Source organism: Amblyraja radiata, chromosome 1 (genome assembly GCF_010909765.2).
Source record: "Amblyraja radiata isolate CabotCenter1 chromosome 1, sAmbRad1.1.pri, whole genome shotgun sequence".
Classification (NCBI taxonomy): Eukaryota; Metazoa; Chordata; class Chondrichthyes; order Rajiformes; family Rajidae; genus Amblyraja; species Amblyraja radiata.
This window is the reverse complement of record NC_045956.1, coordinates 69,818,319-69,833,921: the sequence shown is the minus strand read 5'-3', so window position 1 is coordinate 69,833,921 and position 15,603 is coordinate 69,818,319. Positions and strand designations below refer to the sequence as shown.

The following is a 15,603-nucleotide window of genomic DNA, read 5'->3' as shown; positions in this document are numbered from 1 at the left end:
GGCACGAATCGTCACCCATTCCTTCTCTTCAGAGATGCTGCCTGTCCCACTGAGTTCCTCCAGCATTTTGTGTTTATCTTCATATTGGCTTTTTAGCTACCTTCTTAGTTTTGAAAAGCTTCCCAATCCTCTGGCTTTCCACTAAACTTTACAATATTTTATGCCTTCCCTTTTATTTTTATGCCGTCTTTGACTTCCTTTGTCAGCCACAGCCACTTCATTCCCCCCTTAGAATCTTTCTTCCTCTTTGGGATGAAAAGATCCTGCCTCTTCCGAATCATTCCCATGAAAGTCCTGCCATTGCTGCTCCACCGTCATTGCCGCTTGACTCCCTTTCCAATCAACTCCTTCCTCTCCGACCAGCTCCTCCCTCATGTCTCTGCAGTGTTTTAATGAACAGTGACACCGACACATCTGATTTCATCTTCTCCCTCTCAAACTGAGAAATTTAAGAAAGGCAGCAGGGATAAGCCAGCAGGGCTGCCAACATTGGGTGGGAGTGGGAGTGAGAAATTGCGAGACCAAGCCCGAGGAGTGTAGCGACCGGGGAGGGGGGGGGGGGGGGCGGTGGGGGATGGGGAGGGGGGGGGGGGGGAGGAGGATGTCCCCCCTCCCATTGGTATGGAACTTTTGCATTTTTCAGCTTGAAATTGCGCAATATGGTGCATACTGTAGCGAGTCTTTTAACTTACACTTGAATGCAATATATATGCTTTAAATTGGATTAGCTATGAATAAGGTTAGACTAAATTACATTCCTAATTACATTCCACAGTAGAGCCCAGGCTCTGATCAACACGTGCAGCTCCTGAATGATCTTAGTATATTCATGAATGGAAATCAGGTTATAATCAAACACTTGGCCCATGTTGACCAACCTGGGTCTCACTGCACACCTGGTACTACTCCTGACCCTGACTCCAGTTGCATACCTTCTCTCATTCCTGTCTCGGAGTCCAGCCTTACACCTGGCCCCTTATTCTACCCTGATCATAGCTGCTTACCTGCTTAGGTTCCGTGCTGAACACTCCCCTGGTCCCAGCTTTGACCGCACACCTAGTACTATTCCAGACCTTGACTCTGGGTGCACACTTGGCCTTGCTTCTAGCCCCTTTGCACTGATAATATATCTGGCCCACACATAAAGCCCCATATCTGACCCCTGGACTTAACCTATTACGCTCAAGTCCACAGGTGCTTATCTAAGGCAGTAATCCTTTATGGGGCACTTCACAGACCAAATTATGGATAACAACATTTGCTACATTCATTGAGCTCATTGAGAGCTTCCTAATTGGATCCAAAGTTGGCTGAATGATAGGAGGCACTTTGTCTCTCAAACTTCTGAACATACTCACCAGTGTGAGAGCAAACCATTCGTACGTCAAATTCTGATCGGAACAAATCAGGGTTACAGCAGGAAATCTCATCTGGCAACACGGATCACATGTTAACAAAACTATTGTTTCTCCTTTGAACATATTCCAGGGCTGAAATTAATAGTCCTATCAAATGCTTTGCCACACTATTTACTGCCATGACTACAAAACCTATCAAATCCTGTAATTACACCATTCAAAACATAAATATAATGGGGCACAAATCCAGCACCAAGCTAAACTGCTCTCATGTGAGAACCAACAAATATTTCAATTTTACATGTTTTTCTTCTTTCCCCATGAATAAAATTGGAATATATATATATACAGAACGAAAACTGTGCATTCTCCCTGTCTATACATTGAATAGTGTCATACTCAGTCGTGTTTCCACCTTGAGGAAACTGTGCAGAGAAGATAAGGTGTCTGGGAACGGTCCTGAGTTGAAATGTAGAGATGTTTACACCCCACATAAAGAGTGGATCTGGCCAAGTACAAGTCGTATTTGAGTCCAAGCTGAACATCTTGTGATTTAGTGTAAGTAGTAATAAGCTGCAGCAGCAAATCAAGTGTGAGGTCGTTAGAAATCTGTGGCTTACATGCATGCTTAGGTAATTGGAAGTACTAATACAGATGAAGTTGCACTAAAACTTGGTTTTGAGTCTGTTGTTCAATATGTCAGATGATAGCCTATAAGAGGTAACAGGGTCAACAACACAGAGACATGGACCAGAAAATGGAGTGGTCACACTGCACAAACCTGGGATGGGAGAGGTCACAAAGAACAGGCCAAAGGTGAGAGAGGTCACAATGAACAGACCAGACGTGGGAGAGGTCACACTACACAGAGACATAGACTGGGGATGGGAGAGGACATTGTCATCCTTTCGGACAACACCATCAAAGCATTCTTTGAGAGTGTGTGGTGTCGGTACTACTGAAACAAGCTGGGATATCACCCTCTTTAAGAATGCAGTGGAAGGAAGTGCAGTTGAAGCCGTTAACTTTATCTCTAAATAAGTAAGGTGCCACATTAATGAATATTGATTTGATGTTCAGAAAACGGAACTGTCACAAAAAATCAGTCACTGGGCAACAATGAGAATCAGGAACTGCCACAGATTTCCCCACACTAACCCAGAATCAATTGGACAACAAACAGGAACATGGTTTGGACTGATACCCTGACGTAGGTCCAGGAAGAAGACACAGGACGATTAATTTACTGAAACTGACTTTTAATAGGCTTAATGAAAAAGTTATTCCCAGGTTAGTTTGGTGTTCAGCGTGAAGTACCTTAAGCTTTTAAATTCTAAACCAAATCTGTTCATGCCCACATGGCCAAACAATTTAATTTAGTTCATAGTCATTAAGACTACAAGTAAAAGTAAGCAATCGCATGCGGGCCAAAGTGAGGTAAAAGGCGTTTCTAAAACTAGCATAACAACATGCAGAGTTAAGGGCCTGTCCCACCAGCATGCATCTAGCGCAACCAAACGGAAGCGGAGTTCGCGCTAAGTTCGCGGTAAGTACACGCTAAGTACGCGGTAAGTACGCGCAAAGTTCGCGCGTGACGTAATTGACGTCAAACTCACCAATCAGCTGGGCAGGAGGCGGGCCGACTGAATTTGGACGTCGCATGGCGTCGGGCGGTGACGTCATCGCGCAACGCCACGTGCTAGGCGTACACCGTCAAGACTCTGCGTATGCCGTCGAGACGCTGCGTACGCTGTCGAGACGCTGCGTACACCCTCAATGCACCTGCGGGCCGACAGGCCGTTGGCGCGCGGAATTTTCGGACAGTGCAAGATTTTCGGAGCCCCGCGCAACGTCGGGACCAGCCCCGCACAACTCCATACGCCTCCGCCGATCGAAGTGGTACCTGCCCCGCAAGGCCTTACGCCTCAAGCGACCACATTTGGTCGCGCTATCGCATGCTGGTGGGACAGGCCCTTTACACACAACAAAGTTGCGTTTAATATTCATGATCTTTTGAACTAGTTGCATCAATATCAGGGGAAACATGCCAAGAAAACAACAATGCAATCAAGCTGAAACTCGAGGTCAGAGAAATGAAATAGGTAATTAGGTTAGCAATCTAATTTAATGATCTCAATGAATCTGAAGCATTTAGTTAATACAATGTAATTCAGCTAAGCACAAAAATAAATTCCAACCAAAAGTAATTTCAATCCCCAAGTGCTAGTTCTGGTTGAGGTAGTACACCGTGCTGTGTGGCCGTGTTTATAATTCCATGAATTTCATTAGCTGTTATTTCTCACCATAATTAAAAGAGTTAGCAAAATCACAGGGAATTAAAACATGTAATATCTGAAAATATGGCTATTAATGGGTCATTAATCACAGCAAAACATTGGCATTATTTTATGTTTTATTAAATCAGGAGCTCTCCATCCTAAAGGTTGGACCTTGAGTGGCATGTGCCATTGTGAAGTGATGCCAGGTCTGTGCCAACTCTTGCCACAGGCAGGTTTCCTGTGCCTGATCTCATCCCGTCCACTTATAGCCTAGAGAGGATCAGTAGCTGCTGGCCTGTTGACTGTCAGACAGAGGTGGTATGAACTGCACCGCAGACTATGCAAAGAGAAGAGGGAATATAAATACCTCAAAGGACAGAGAATGATTGCCGACTCAAGGCAGCCTCCCACGCTGGAAATAATGAGAATAATGGAGAAGAACAATTCCTGCACTTTGTCTCTCAAATTCCTGAACATACCTCTCCTGTGTGAGAGGAAACCATTCACCAGCCCAATTAATTCTGATCAAAGCCAATCAGGTACAGAAAGAATTCTCATCTCACAACGGATCACATGTTAACTAAACTAATGGAAAACTAATGCTTCTCCTTTAAACATATTTACAGGGCTCGAATTAATAGTCCTATCAAATGCTTTGACGCACTATTTACTGCCATGACTCTACAAAATCTATCAAATCCAGTAATTACACAATTCGAAACATCAATATAACGGCTCAAATCCACCGCCAAGCTAAGCTGCTCCCACAGAGCATTCTTTGTGAGAACCAACAAATATTTCAATTTTACATGTTTTTCTTCTTTCCCCATAAATAATTTTCTTTTCTTTTTTTCCCAAAAATAAATTTTACTTAGAATGAAAAAATATATATACACAAAACAAAAATAATGCAAAAATGCTTCATACATTCTCAGCAACTATATACTCAACAGTGTCATACTCAGTAGTGCTCGCACCTATCTTTAAACAAAACACCTTTAGTACTCATGTGGTTCCCTGGAATGACATCCTTCCCTTGGTTGAGGAGATAGACACAAAAAGCTGGAGTAACTCAGCGGGACAGGCAGCATCTCTGGAGAGAAGGAATGGGTGGCACTTCGGGTCGAGACCCTTCTTCAGAGGAGTTTCCCCACTGGATTCCAGAGAGGTCATATTCCAAAGTCCAGCAATGGTTCTTACCTGTACATCTGTTAGCCACGTCTTTATAATACCCTTCAGGACAATGTGGGACACATTTCCCATTGTGGACAACTCTGCCTTCTGAACAGCTCAGGCATTTTGCGTTGTCAAGGTGACAAGTCTGGCAAGAGGAGTCACATGCTGCAGATGAAGCAAATAGAAAGAAAACAAGTAAAACCAAGCAGATTAAACCGCTCTCTCAGTAAAACTACATTAGCCAATTACCTAGAACATTCATGCACGCAGTTATTAGGTTGGAATTAACGTACATTTCCAGTGCCTCGAGCAATCCCTTTATTTCCGGAAACTTCTGTAAGTCTTGGGACATATCTATCTTCTATGATGCAAGATATTTCATACATCACCAATTTCTAAAATAAAAGCAGCAAGAGCCCATGGGAGGTAGACAAAAATGCTGGAGAAACTCAGCGTGTGCAGCAGCATCTTTGGATCGAAGGAAATAGGCAAAATATCGGGCCGAAACCCTTCTTCAGACTGATGTAGAGTGGGGGGGGGGGAGGGGGTGGACAGAGAAAGGAGAAAGGAAGAGTTGGAGCCAGAGGGCTGAGGGAGAGCTGAGGAGACAATAAGGGCTACCAGAAATTGGAGAAGTCAATGTTCTGGCCGCTAAGGTGCAAACTGCCCAAGCGGAATATGAGGTGCTGTTCCTCCAATTTCTGGTGGTGCTCACTCTGGCCATGGAGGAGGCCCAGGACAGAAAGGTCGGATACAGAATGGGAGGGGAAGTTGAAGTGCTGAGCCACAGGGAGATCAGGTTGGTTAATGCAGACCGAGCGGAGGTGTTGGGCGAAACGATCGCCAAGCCTACGCTTGGTCTCACCGATGTAGATCAGCTGACATCTAGAGCAGCGGATGCAATAGATTAGGTTGGAGGAGATGCAGGTGAACCTCTGTCGCATGTGGAACGATTGCTTAGGTCCTTGAATGGAGTCGAAAGGGGAGGTAAAGGGACAAGTGTAGCATCTCTTGTGGTTACAAGGGAAAGTGCCTGGGGAGGGGGTGGTGCGGCAGGGAAGGGAAGAATTGACCAGGGAAATTGGAGGAGCAGCACCTCATATTCTGCTTGGGCAGTTTGCACCCTAGCGGCATAAACATTGACTTCTCCAATTTCCGGTAGCCCTTGCTGTCTCCTCCCCTTCTCAGCTCTCCCTCAGCCCTCGGGCTCCACCTCTTCCTTTCTCCTTTCTTCTCCCCACCCCCGCTGAGTTTCTCCAGCACTTTTGTCTACCTTCGATTTTCTAGCATCTGCAGTTTTCCAGCATCTGCAGATTATTATCTAAATGGTGTCAAGTTGGGAAAGTGAAAGTACAACAGGATCTGGGGGTCCTTGTTCATCAGTCAATAAAAGTAAGCATGCAGGTGCAGCAGGCACTGAAGAAAGCTAATGGCATGTTGGCCTTTAGAACAAGAGGATTTGAGTATAGGAGCAAAGAGGTCCTTCTGCAGTTGTACAGGGCCCTAGTGAGACCACACCTGGAGTATTGTGTGCAGTTTTGGTCCCTTAATTTGAGGAAGGACATTCTTGCTATTGAGGGAGTGCAGCGTAGGTTTACAAGGTTAATTCCCGGGATGGTGGCACTGTTATATGCTGAGAGAATGGAGCAGCTGGGCTTGTATACTCTGGAGTTTAGAAGGATAAGAGGGGATCATTGAAACATATAAGATTATTAAGGGTTTGGACTCGCTAGAGGCAGGAAACGTGTTCCCGATGTTGGGGAGGTCCAGAACATGGGGCCACAGTTTAAGACTAAGGGGTAAGCCATTTAGAACGGAGACAAGGAAACACTTTTTCTCACAGAGTTGTGAGTCTGTGGAATTCTCTGACTCAGAAGGTGGTGGAGGCCGGTTCTCTGGATTCTTTCAAGAGAGAGCTAGATAAGGCTCTTAAAGATAGCAGAGTCAGGGGATATGGGGAGAAGGGAGGAACAGGGTACTGATTGGGGATGATCAGCCATGATCACATTGAATGGTGGTGCTGGCTCGAAGGGCTGAATGGCCTACTCCTGCACCTATTGTCTATTGACATAATTGTGACTCCCACAATCCACCTCATATTGGTGTTAGCTCATTCCATTTTTAACTTGTTGCGGGGATTGAGTGTTGCTGGCTAGCCACCATCCCAAATGGAGGCCAAACAATGTAGACGGTGATTGAACTAACAATCCCCCCTCCAGCCAATGCCCATCACTCTGCTTGAATACATACCACCACTACAAGCAATTCAAGTCTCAAGAGTGATTTAATTTCATTTGTCCTTAAATGAAACCGTGAAATTCTTACTTGTAGTAGCGGGTTTATAAACACAGTCCTTAATAGATATATAATAAACAAAAAGTTTGATAAATTAAAAAAAATATATAATGCAAAAATAAAAGAGAGCCCAAATTCCCCAGTGTAACCCAAGCAGTTTGTTGTTAGATGAAACAGAGGACTCAGCAAGGAGCCTTAATCACACAGAGCAGTTTTCCTGATTGAACCAAGGCAGCAACAACTCAAACTCTAAGCAGAGCAATGCCTATTTTGAATGTCAAGACCACCCTGGTCATTCATTTATAGGCCCAAGGCTCCATTCAGGTGGAAGTGGAGCCAGGAGCAACACCTCATTGTTTGACATTCCTTGGGAAGCTGCTGATTAATTTAATTCCAAGCGAGAGGAACTAATTTTATTTTAATGGACCAGCAGGTAGATACTGCACAGGTTTCTGAAGATTTCTTCGAGAAGGGATCCCATTTTGCCAATGACCATGTACATCCCTGTCTGGTAAATAATTGCAGTCCTTTGATCTGTGGCAGTGCTGTAACATTTCAACCATCTCAACAAAACAAGGAAAGAACACCAAGTAGCAAAGTTTACCTACTGATGAAATGGTTATTGACCCTGGTATGCTGTCTACACAGTGAATGATCAATGTCAATACCATCCTACAAAATGTGGTAGAATTGACCGACGAAAGGTTCTGTGATTCTGCTTTCTGGGCCATCTCGCTGATGAGCTTTGAGTACTTGGCAGAACAAAATGGGCAAGGCAAAGATCAGCACAATAATATTTGGTTGATGGCCAGTGCGGATTTGATGGGCTGAAGGGTGTATTTTACATGCAGTGTCTCTCCATGGATCTAGCTGTACAGTGTTGTTTAGCCGTACCAGGAGTGCTCAGAACAGCTATGGTCTCCTTATTTTTGAAAGGATATAATAGTAAGATTAAACGAGAATTTACCAGTTTGAAGTTTGATCTGTATTTTATGAGGAGTTACGATGAGGGATTACGTGAAGAGCCCGCTCAGCACGCATGCGCGGCATACTTCAAAGTAGCGGTGTGGAATCACAGATAGACACAGTTATTGAAATAAACATAGTAAAGCAAAGGAGACATCAGTTATCAGTTTGACCCATATTATTGAGGGTGGGAGCGGAAGGCACGTAATCCCTCATCGTAACTCCTCATAAAATACAGATCAAACTTCAAACTAGTAAGTTCTCGTTTAATCTTACTATTTTACTTCGGAGTCACATGAGTGACTACGTGAAGATTTTAAAGCTCTGTGATTTCAAACCGTGTAACAGTTATTACTTCACTCACTGCCGAAGTCCTTGAGGGAGGAAGTGTGTTATCGTAATCAACCAATGAATCTGTTTGTAGAAAAACACAACGGTATTTTTTAACAATAACAACAAAGAAATTAAATTGCTCCCCTGGGCTTAAATTAAATATTTGCAGTCTGTAAATGTTTTTCTGCAAATAAAGCAGGTTTTGCCAACGGCTTATTATATAAAGTTCTGAACTTCTTTCCCCCGACCATCCTGCTGTAGCCAGGATGTGGTCTATAGGCATGTCCATTCTTTTGGCCGTTGACATGGATGCTGCCCTGGTGGAGTGAGATTTGTACATGTTAGTGTTTATCCCAGCAGCTTTTAGCACCTGCTTGAGCCATCTCGAAATGGCTCGTCACCCGACCATAAGGTTTTCATGACTAACCCATAAGGCTTTTTCACTCCCTCGAATATTTTTGGTTGTGTCTATGTAGGACAGTAGGTGGGTCATGGCACATAACCGTGGTTCTGGCGGGTAAGCCCAGAATTCCACGACTGGATTAGGTGTTCCTGGTCTGCTCTGTTTGATCATTCCCTGGATAATTAAAGAGATCTGGTCTGGAGCTGTGATCATGTTGGCCAGTCACAATAGGTGTAGTGACTAGACCCTCTGTGCAGATACAAGTGCCATCAACATGAGTGTTTTGAGCGTAGATTGTTCCAGGTTGAGGGATCTGGCTGGTGGCCATCCCCTGAGGTATGCCAGGACCACACTGACATCCCATATATGGGTGTACCTTGGTCTAGGGGGGTTAGAGTTGTAAATACCCTTCATTAGTTTGACCACCAGCGGGTGGGACCCCATGGCCTGTTGTCCTGGTTTTAAATAGACAGACAGGGCACTTCTAGCTGTGTTGATGGCACTGTAGCTGAGTCCTTCATCGTGGTGAAGGTTCGCCAGGAATTCCAGTACGTTGGTAACTGTAGCGGTTGAGTAGGTGGTCCCTGTATCCAAGCAGTACTTCTCCCACTTTTTGATGTTGGACAAGTACTGTTTTCTTGTGGATGTTCGGAGGGATGTCGTGGAGTAATGGGAACCATGGCTGTGTAGGCCAGTCCGGGTACTATCAAAATACCTGAAGCAGAGTCCATTTGTATTTTGCGTAGTACCCGGCTGATGAGGCAGAAGGGAGGAAATGCATAGAAGAAGAAATTTCCCCAATCCAGCGCGAACGCATCTACTGCTGCTGCCTCAAGGTCTGGTTCCCAAGCGACATACATAGGTACCTGGTGATTTAGCCTTGATGCAAATAGGTCGATATCTGGCGTGCCATATTGCTTAATAATTTTTGCAAACACTTTGGGGTTTAACATCCATTCGGTGTTGTCATTAAATTTGCGTGACCTGGTGTCTGCCACTGTATTTAGCTTACCTGGCAGGTAAGTTGCTGATAGCCAAATATGTCTTATGACACACCATTGCCAAATTGTGTTGACCAATTTGTCGCATGATATCGATTTTATGCCGCCCATATGGTTAATGTAGGCCACCACCATAGTATTGTCTATTTGTAACCGAACATGCAAGTGATGCATATGCTTTTAAACCATAAAAGGCAACCAACATCTCTAGATAGTTAATGCCCAGTGTAAGTAGTAATGATGACTCTAGGTTAGTCCATCTACCACCTGTGCTAGATATGGAGTTAGTCGCTCCCCAGCCTTGAGCACTGGCATCTGTTTGGATAACTAAAGTAAAGGGTTAATGATGATGATAGGGCTGAAACTATGCCAAACGTTTTCTGCCCACCACTGTAGTTCTGATATTGCTTCAGTGGGTAATTTCATGATACGATCATAATGACCTGCATGTCGTTTTAGTGCCTGTACCTTTGCTCTTTGTAAGTTTTGATAGTGCAAAGGTCCAAATTGTGTAGCCGGAAATGCTGCTACCATTTCCCCAATTACTCTTGCTACTTGTCGAATAATTGGTCGCTCGTTGACCATTAAATTGTTGCATGATTGTGCCAATTCAGTTGTTTTGTCTTTTGGCAAAGTTACAGACATGTGGGCTGAGTTAATTGTGAAGCCCAAGTAGCCCATGGTTGTGGATGGCTTCAACTTAGATTTATCTGGATGTAAGACAAATCCCAAGGTTTCGAACAACTGTTTGGTAGCTGACACAGCTGATATAGCCAATTCCATGGTCTTGCCTACTATTAAGATACCATCAAGATATGCCATGACAATATGTTTTTGTCTTCTTAATATTGCCAGGGCTGGTTTTAGTATCTTGGTGTATAATCTTGGGGCTGATGTTAAACCATTGGGTAATGCTTTAAACTGCCATAGCTGCCCCATCCAGGTAAATTTCAGGTATCTGCGATGATCCTTGTGAATGGGTACTGAATAGTAAGCATCTTTGAGGTCAATGCTTGCCATGAAGTATCCTTTGGAAATCAGTTGTTTGGCAGTAACAAACGTTTCCATTTTGAAATGTACATACTTAACAACCATATTTTGTGAAGTTAAGTCAATGATGATGCGACACCCACCATCTTTTTTAGTTTTAGTGAATATATTTGACACAAATTCCAAGGGTTTTGTTTTTTCAATGATACCCTTAGTGATTAGTCTCACCAGTTCAGCTTGTCCCTCTCGTTTCTCTTTAACTGCGAGGGAAAAGACCCTCTCGGGTGAATGTTGAACTGGTGGCAATTTTTCTAGTATAAATTGTATTTTGTATCCACTAATGCTATTGAGTATATACTTGTCACTCGTGATAGACTCCCATGCTTCCTTAAACAGGTGTAATCTCCCCCCTGTTAGTATTGCGCCCCTACTTTCTATATGCTGGTAGGAACCAGACCCACCTACCTCCATGGTTATGGGTGTTTCTTCTGTCTCTTCCCAGACCAGCGAGTCTTGCGCGTTGTCTGACATGGCGGTGATGTTTGGGGGTGGCGCATTTTCCATGGGGTCCGCTCTGGGCCTTGGTCTAAAAAAGACTTTAGGTGGTGATATGCGGACCCCGAGCTTTCACCAGTCCCATAGGGTAGACGTCGACTGGTGGACGCGATGGGGTGCTGCCGCTTGGGTATTGTTGTTTTGGGTTTGCTCGTCCCGGGGCCTGCCCTCATGAGACCGAATGTTTTAGAGGCCTCTTCCATATCCTTGACATTTTTAGTGAGGTCTTTGCCAAAGAGCAGTGTGTCTGGCTCAGTGGTTGGGATTTTGCACAACACGGCGAATTTTGGATTGAGGGCAGGTCTTATAATTTCTCTATTGTCCACAGAACGAGCAAATGATGTGATGGCTGACGTCAGGAGCCTGAGGATCCGCTGCAGTTTCAGCTCATGATTTCGAATATTTGTCCCAACGTGCCCCCAGATTTGGCTGTTAACAGCCGGCACTTTGAGTGATTCACAATTTTCAGGAGCTGTGTATAATTCTAAGACCTCATTAACCACCTGTTCCTGTAGGGGCCTGTTGGAAAGGTGGTTAATGCTGGCCGCTAGTTTAGGCTCTAATGGCCGTCCTGCACGTGGGGCTGCCATGTAGCGGTCCACCACACCCAGCAGCTCTTCCTGTTCCCGCACCCCTGGCATACTCCCGACTTCTTCAGCCAGCATCCCCTCTTCCTGACCAGCCCAGTCCTGCTCGCCAAATCTGCCCTCGGGTGAGGAGGAAGCGATGGCCAGTGCACAAGGCACTGTGGAGGGAGTGCCTGAACTCCCCCTGCGAGACTGCCCCTCACGCAGCGAGTCTCGCTGGAGCACCTGCTCCAGGAGCCGCTCCATGCGGCTCAGGCGGCTGTCTCTCCCCCGAACGGGTGGTGAGACGTCCCCGTCCGACGAGTCGGAAACCACCGGCCGGATGCTCTTCCTGGTGGCTTTACAACCAGTCCGCTGCTCAGGCGCTAGCGGGACTGGGCTCGGCCCGGTGTCGGGGATGGCGGAGCGCCGGGTAAGCGGTCCTACCGCCTCCTGCCCCCCACTGATGGAACGCTCCTCCGTCGGAGTCGAGCGGGGGACAGATTTCTTCGAGAGCCTTTTCTTGATCGAACTCATGTCTGAAAAACAAATCAGAAGGCTCTCCTTGCAAAAGAAAAGCCGACCTCAGAGTAACTTACCTGACGGTCCGTCCTTTAAACTGCAGCGGGAGTGCCTGACTCCCGCTGCGGCCGCTGTTGCACTGCTGAACGCAATGCCGCGCATGCGTGCTGAGCAGGCTCTTCACGTAGTTAGTCACTCACGTGACTCCGAAGTAAAATAGAGCATTAGAGGCAGTCTTGGAGCCACTTATTAGATTAATTTCTGGGATGAGAGGGTTATTTGAGCATGAACAGCTAAAAATAGATTGATCTATATTTATTCAAGTTTGGGAGAATGAGGGGAGATCTAATTGAAACATTTAATTACTAAGGGACATAACAGGATAACAGATGTTGAGATGTTCCACGAGTGGAAGAGCGAGGAAAGAGGAGACAGAGATACAAGATAAATTGGTAATTTAGCACTGAGATACGAAGAATTTCCCTCCTGCAAAGAGTGAAGGTTCTCTGGATTTCATTAGGCTGGAAGCGATCTGAAAGCTAGTTTACTAAGGATATTTTGGGAAGGTAGATAAACATTTGAATCATCAAGGAACTGAGGGCAATGATGTACCGGCACAGATGAAGAATTGGGGTCTGGGGCAGATCAGCCATGGTCACATTGATTGTTGGGGCAGGTGTGAGGGGCAGATGGCCTAGTCCTACTCTGATTTTGCTATTTTCCTGTTTATGCCATGATGTGGCCCCCTCAACGGAGACGTATAGTGAATAAATGAAATGTAGGCAAATGAAAAGAAAAGTAAAGATATATCAGGGCTGTAATCAATGCCATTTGTGGCATTTACATTTTATTCCAGCATGGAAAAATACCTCTCTAGGTATAATTCTGGGAGATTTCATTGGAGATGCTGTTACAGTCAGGGTAAGAGTTCCTCTGAGAAACAATAACCGCAGCTTAATTGGATTCAATAGACAGTGAAAGAGAGGGAAAACAGTGAAAAGTATTTGGCTGGGGAAAGAAAAATCAATGATTAAGAACTAAATTTGTTCAGATAAGCTGGAAAAGAGCCAAAATCAAAAAGAAGTAAAATGCACAGTGTTCAACAAGAAAAAGGGGCGGGAGGGAACGGAGGACTTAATCCCACATGAGCTAAAGATAATGCTCTGGGAATTAATGGAGAGATTAAAATGACATCTCATTAAAGCAATGTGACTGATCTGAGTAGTGGTATGAAGCAAATTTTATAGAATATAACAAAGTGAAAAACATCAGTTGAGCTGGGGGATGAAGAATAAATAGCAAGTTATAAGAAAGGAAATAATAAAGGATTTTATAGATGCGCAAAAAGTCCATAAAGAAACTGAGCACCAGACATAGTCCATTAGTGATACCTAACTAGCTCAGGATGAAGCTGATAGAAAATTTGGATTAGAAATCCATCAGCACCAGTGTTTGGATGTTTAACCTTAATTATAGTAAATGTATCCCTACCACCTTTTTCAAAGACTGTTATAAACTGCAACATTTATTAGTATGTTGAAATATGGTGTTACTGTGTTCTCCCATCCTACATTGGGAATGCCGGGCACCACTAGTCAAATTATTGTTGCTACCTGAACCTAGAGTACATTAAACTGCCAATAAAGACACTGGCTCACACAAGAAACCATCAGAGTATGTTTTAGTTTTTAGATTTAGTGATACAACGCAGAAACAGGCCCTTCGGCCCAGCGAGTCCGCACCGACCAGCGATCCCTGCACATTAATACAATCCTACACACACTGGGGACAATTTACACTTACACTGAGCCAATTAACCTACAAACCTGTACGTCGTTGGAGTGTGGGAGGAAACCAAAGATCCCGGAGAAAACCCAAGAGGTCACAGGGAGAAAGTACAAACTCCGTACAGACAGCACCCGTAGTTGGGATCGAACCCGGGTCTCAGGTGCTGCAGCGCTGCAAGGCAGCAATTCTATCGCTGCGCCACTGTGCCGCTCACTTGATCAATTGATGGCTATCGCAGTGATTACCAAGGGCAGGTGAGTGCTCCTGAGTTCATTGACAGGAACCTTAAGAGACTGCTCTACCACACCACGTACAGAAAGAATGTCCCCCATTCAAAGTGACCATCCTTGTGGACGGGCACATAAACCTGGCAGGAAGTCTCCAAGGATATGAATGCAACCTGGATATACATGAATTTTAAAGAAATCCACAATGTAAGGAAGTGTCCTTGTGTGACATGAAATCTATTTGAAAGGTGTATAGAGCAACAATGGCCCCAGTTTCCCCAAACCATATCGTATGGCAGATGCCATCCACGGGGCTAAAATGTCCAACCGTGGCAAAATGAAAGTGAGTGCAGCCCCAATCCATGGGGGGCTGGGAGCATTATTGTTGTGCATGATGAGCAGAGTTTTATTCAGACAAACGGACAGAGGAAGATAGTTTTAACTGCAGTATACAGGGTATGCAATTGTAGAATAGAAATAAGACACAAGGAACTGCAGACGCTGGAATTTCTGTAGAACACAAAGTGTTGTTGTAACTCAGCAGTTCAGGCAGCAGGTCAGGCAGTGTCTCTGAGATGCTGCCTGACTCGCTAAGTTACTCGAGCACTTTGGGTTCTATTGTGTAGAATAACCTGTGAGCATGCAACATGTGCATTCAATGTACATTTACAGTGACTGAGAAGGGCACAAATTGCTGGTGTAACTCAGCGGGTCAGACAGCATTCCTGGAGAACATGGCTACGTGATGTTTTGGGTCAGAACCCTTCTACAGTGACAGACTCTTTAAATATTGTTCAAATTTTGTCTTCAGTGTTAGTAAAAAATGGTTGTTCTGTGAATTAATATTACCCGTGTTTAAAAGGTGGTGAAAGTCTGGATGAAGACAAACTTTGGACATTGACTATTGCTGATGTCATTTGGGGAGTTCGATGCTAGTACAGCAATGATTAGGCACAAGAAAATCTTGCATCAAAATCATATGGTATTAATAACTAACATGAATGCATCCAGAAATGGGTGCATAATTGCTCAACAATTTGCAAGTAATTTTTGTCTGCTTGATGATGCCTAATTTTTCAGTTGCACAGGTGAATTCATTTGCCTTTGGTGTCTTAATAGACTTCATATACAACAGTGCAAAAAT

At 44.6% G+C, this 15,603-nt stretch overlaps 1 protein-coding gene across 2 annotated transcripts in view; it reads right to left on the bottom strand.

The window, feature by feature from the left end:
* Nucleotides 1-15,603, bottom strand: part of fras1 (Fraser extracellular matrix complex subunit 1) — a 518,669-nt gene that overhangs the window by 231,622 nt on the left and 271,444 nt on the right. For both annotated transcript variants that reach the window (XM_033023871.1, XM_033023878.1), the window contains exon 16: nt 4,838-4,978. In XM_033023871.1, coding sequence (XP_032879762.1) covers nt 4,838-4,978 — 141 coding nt within the window. The remainder of the gene's footprint in view (nt 1-4,837; nt 4,979-15,603) is intronic.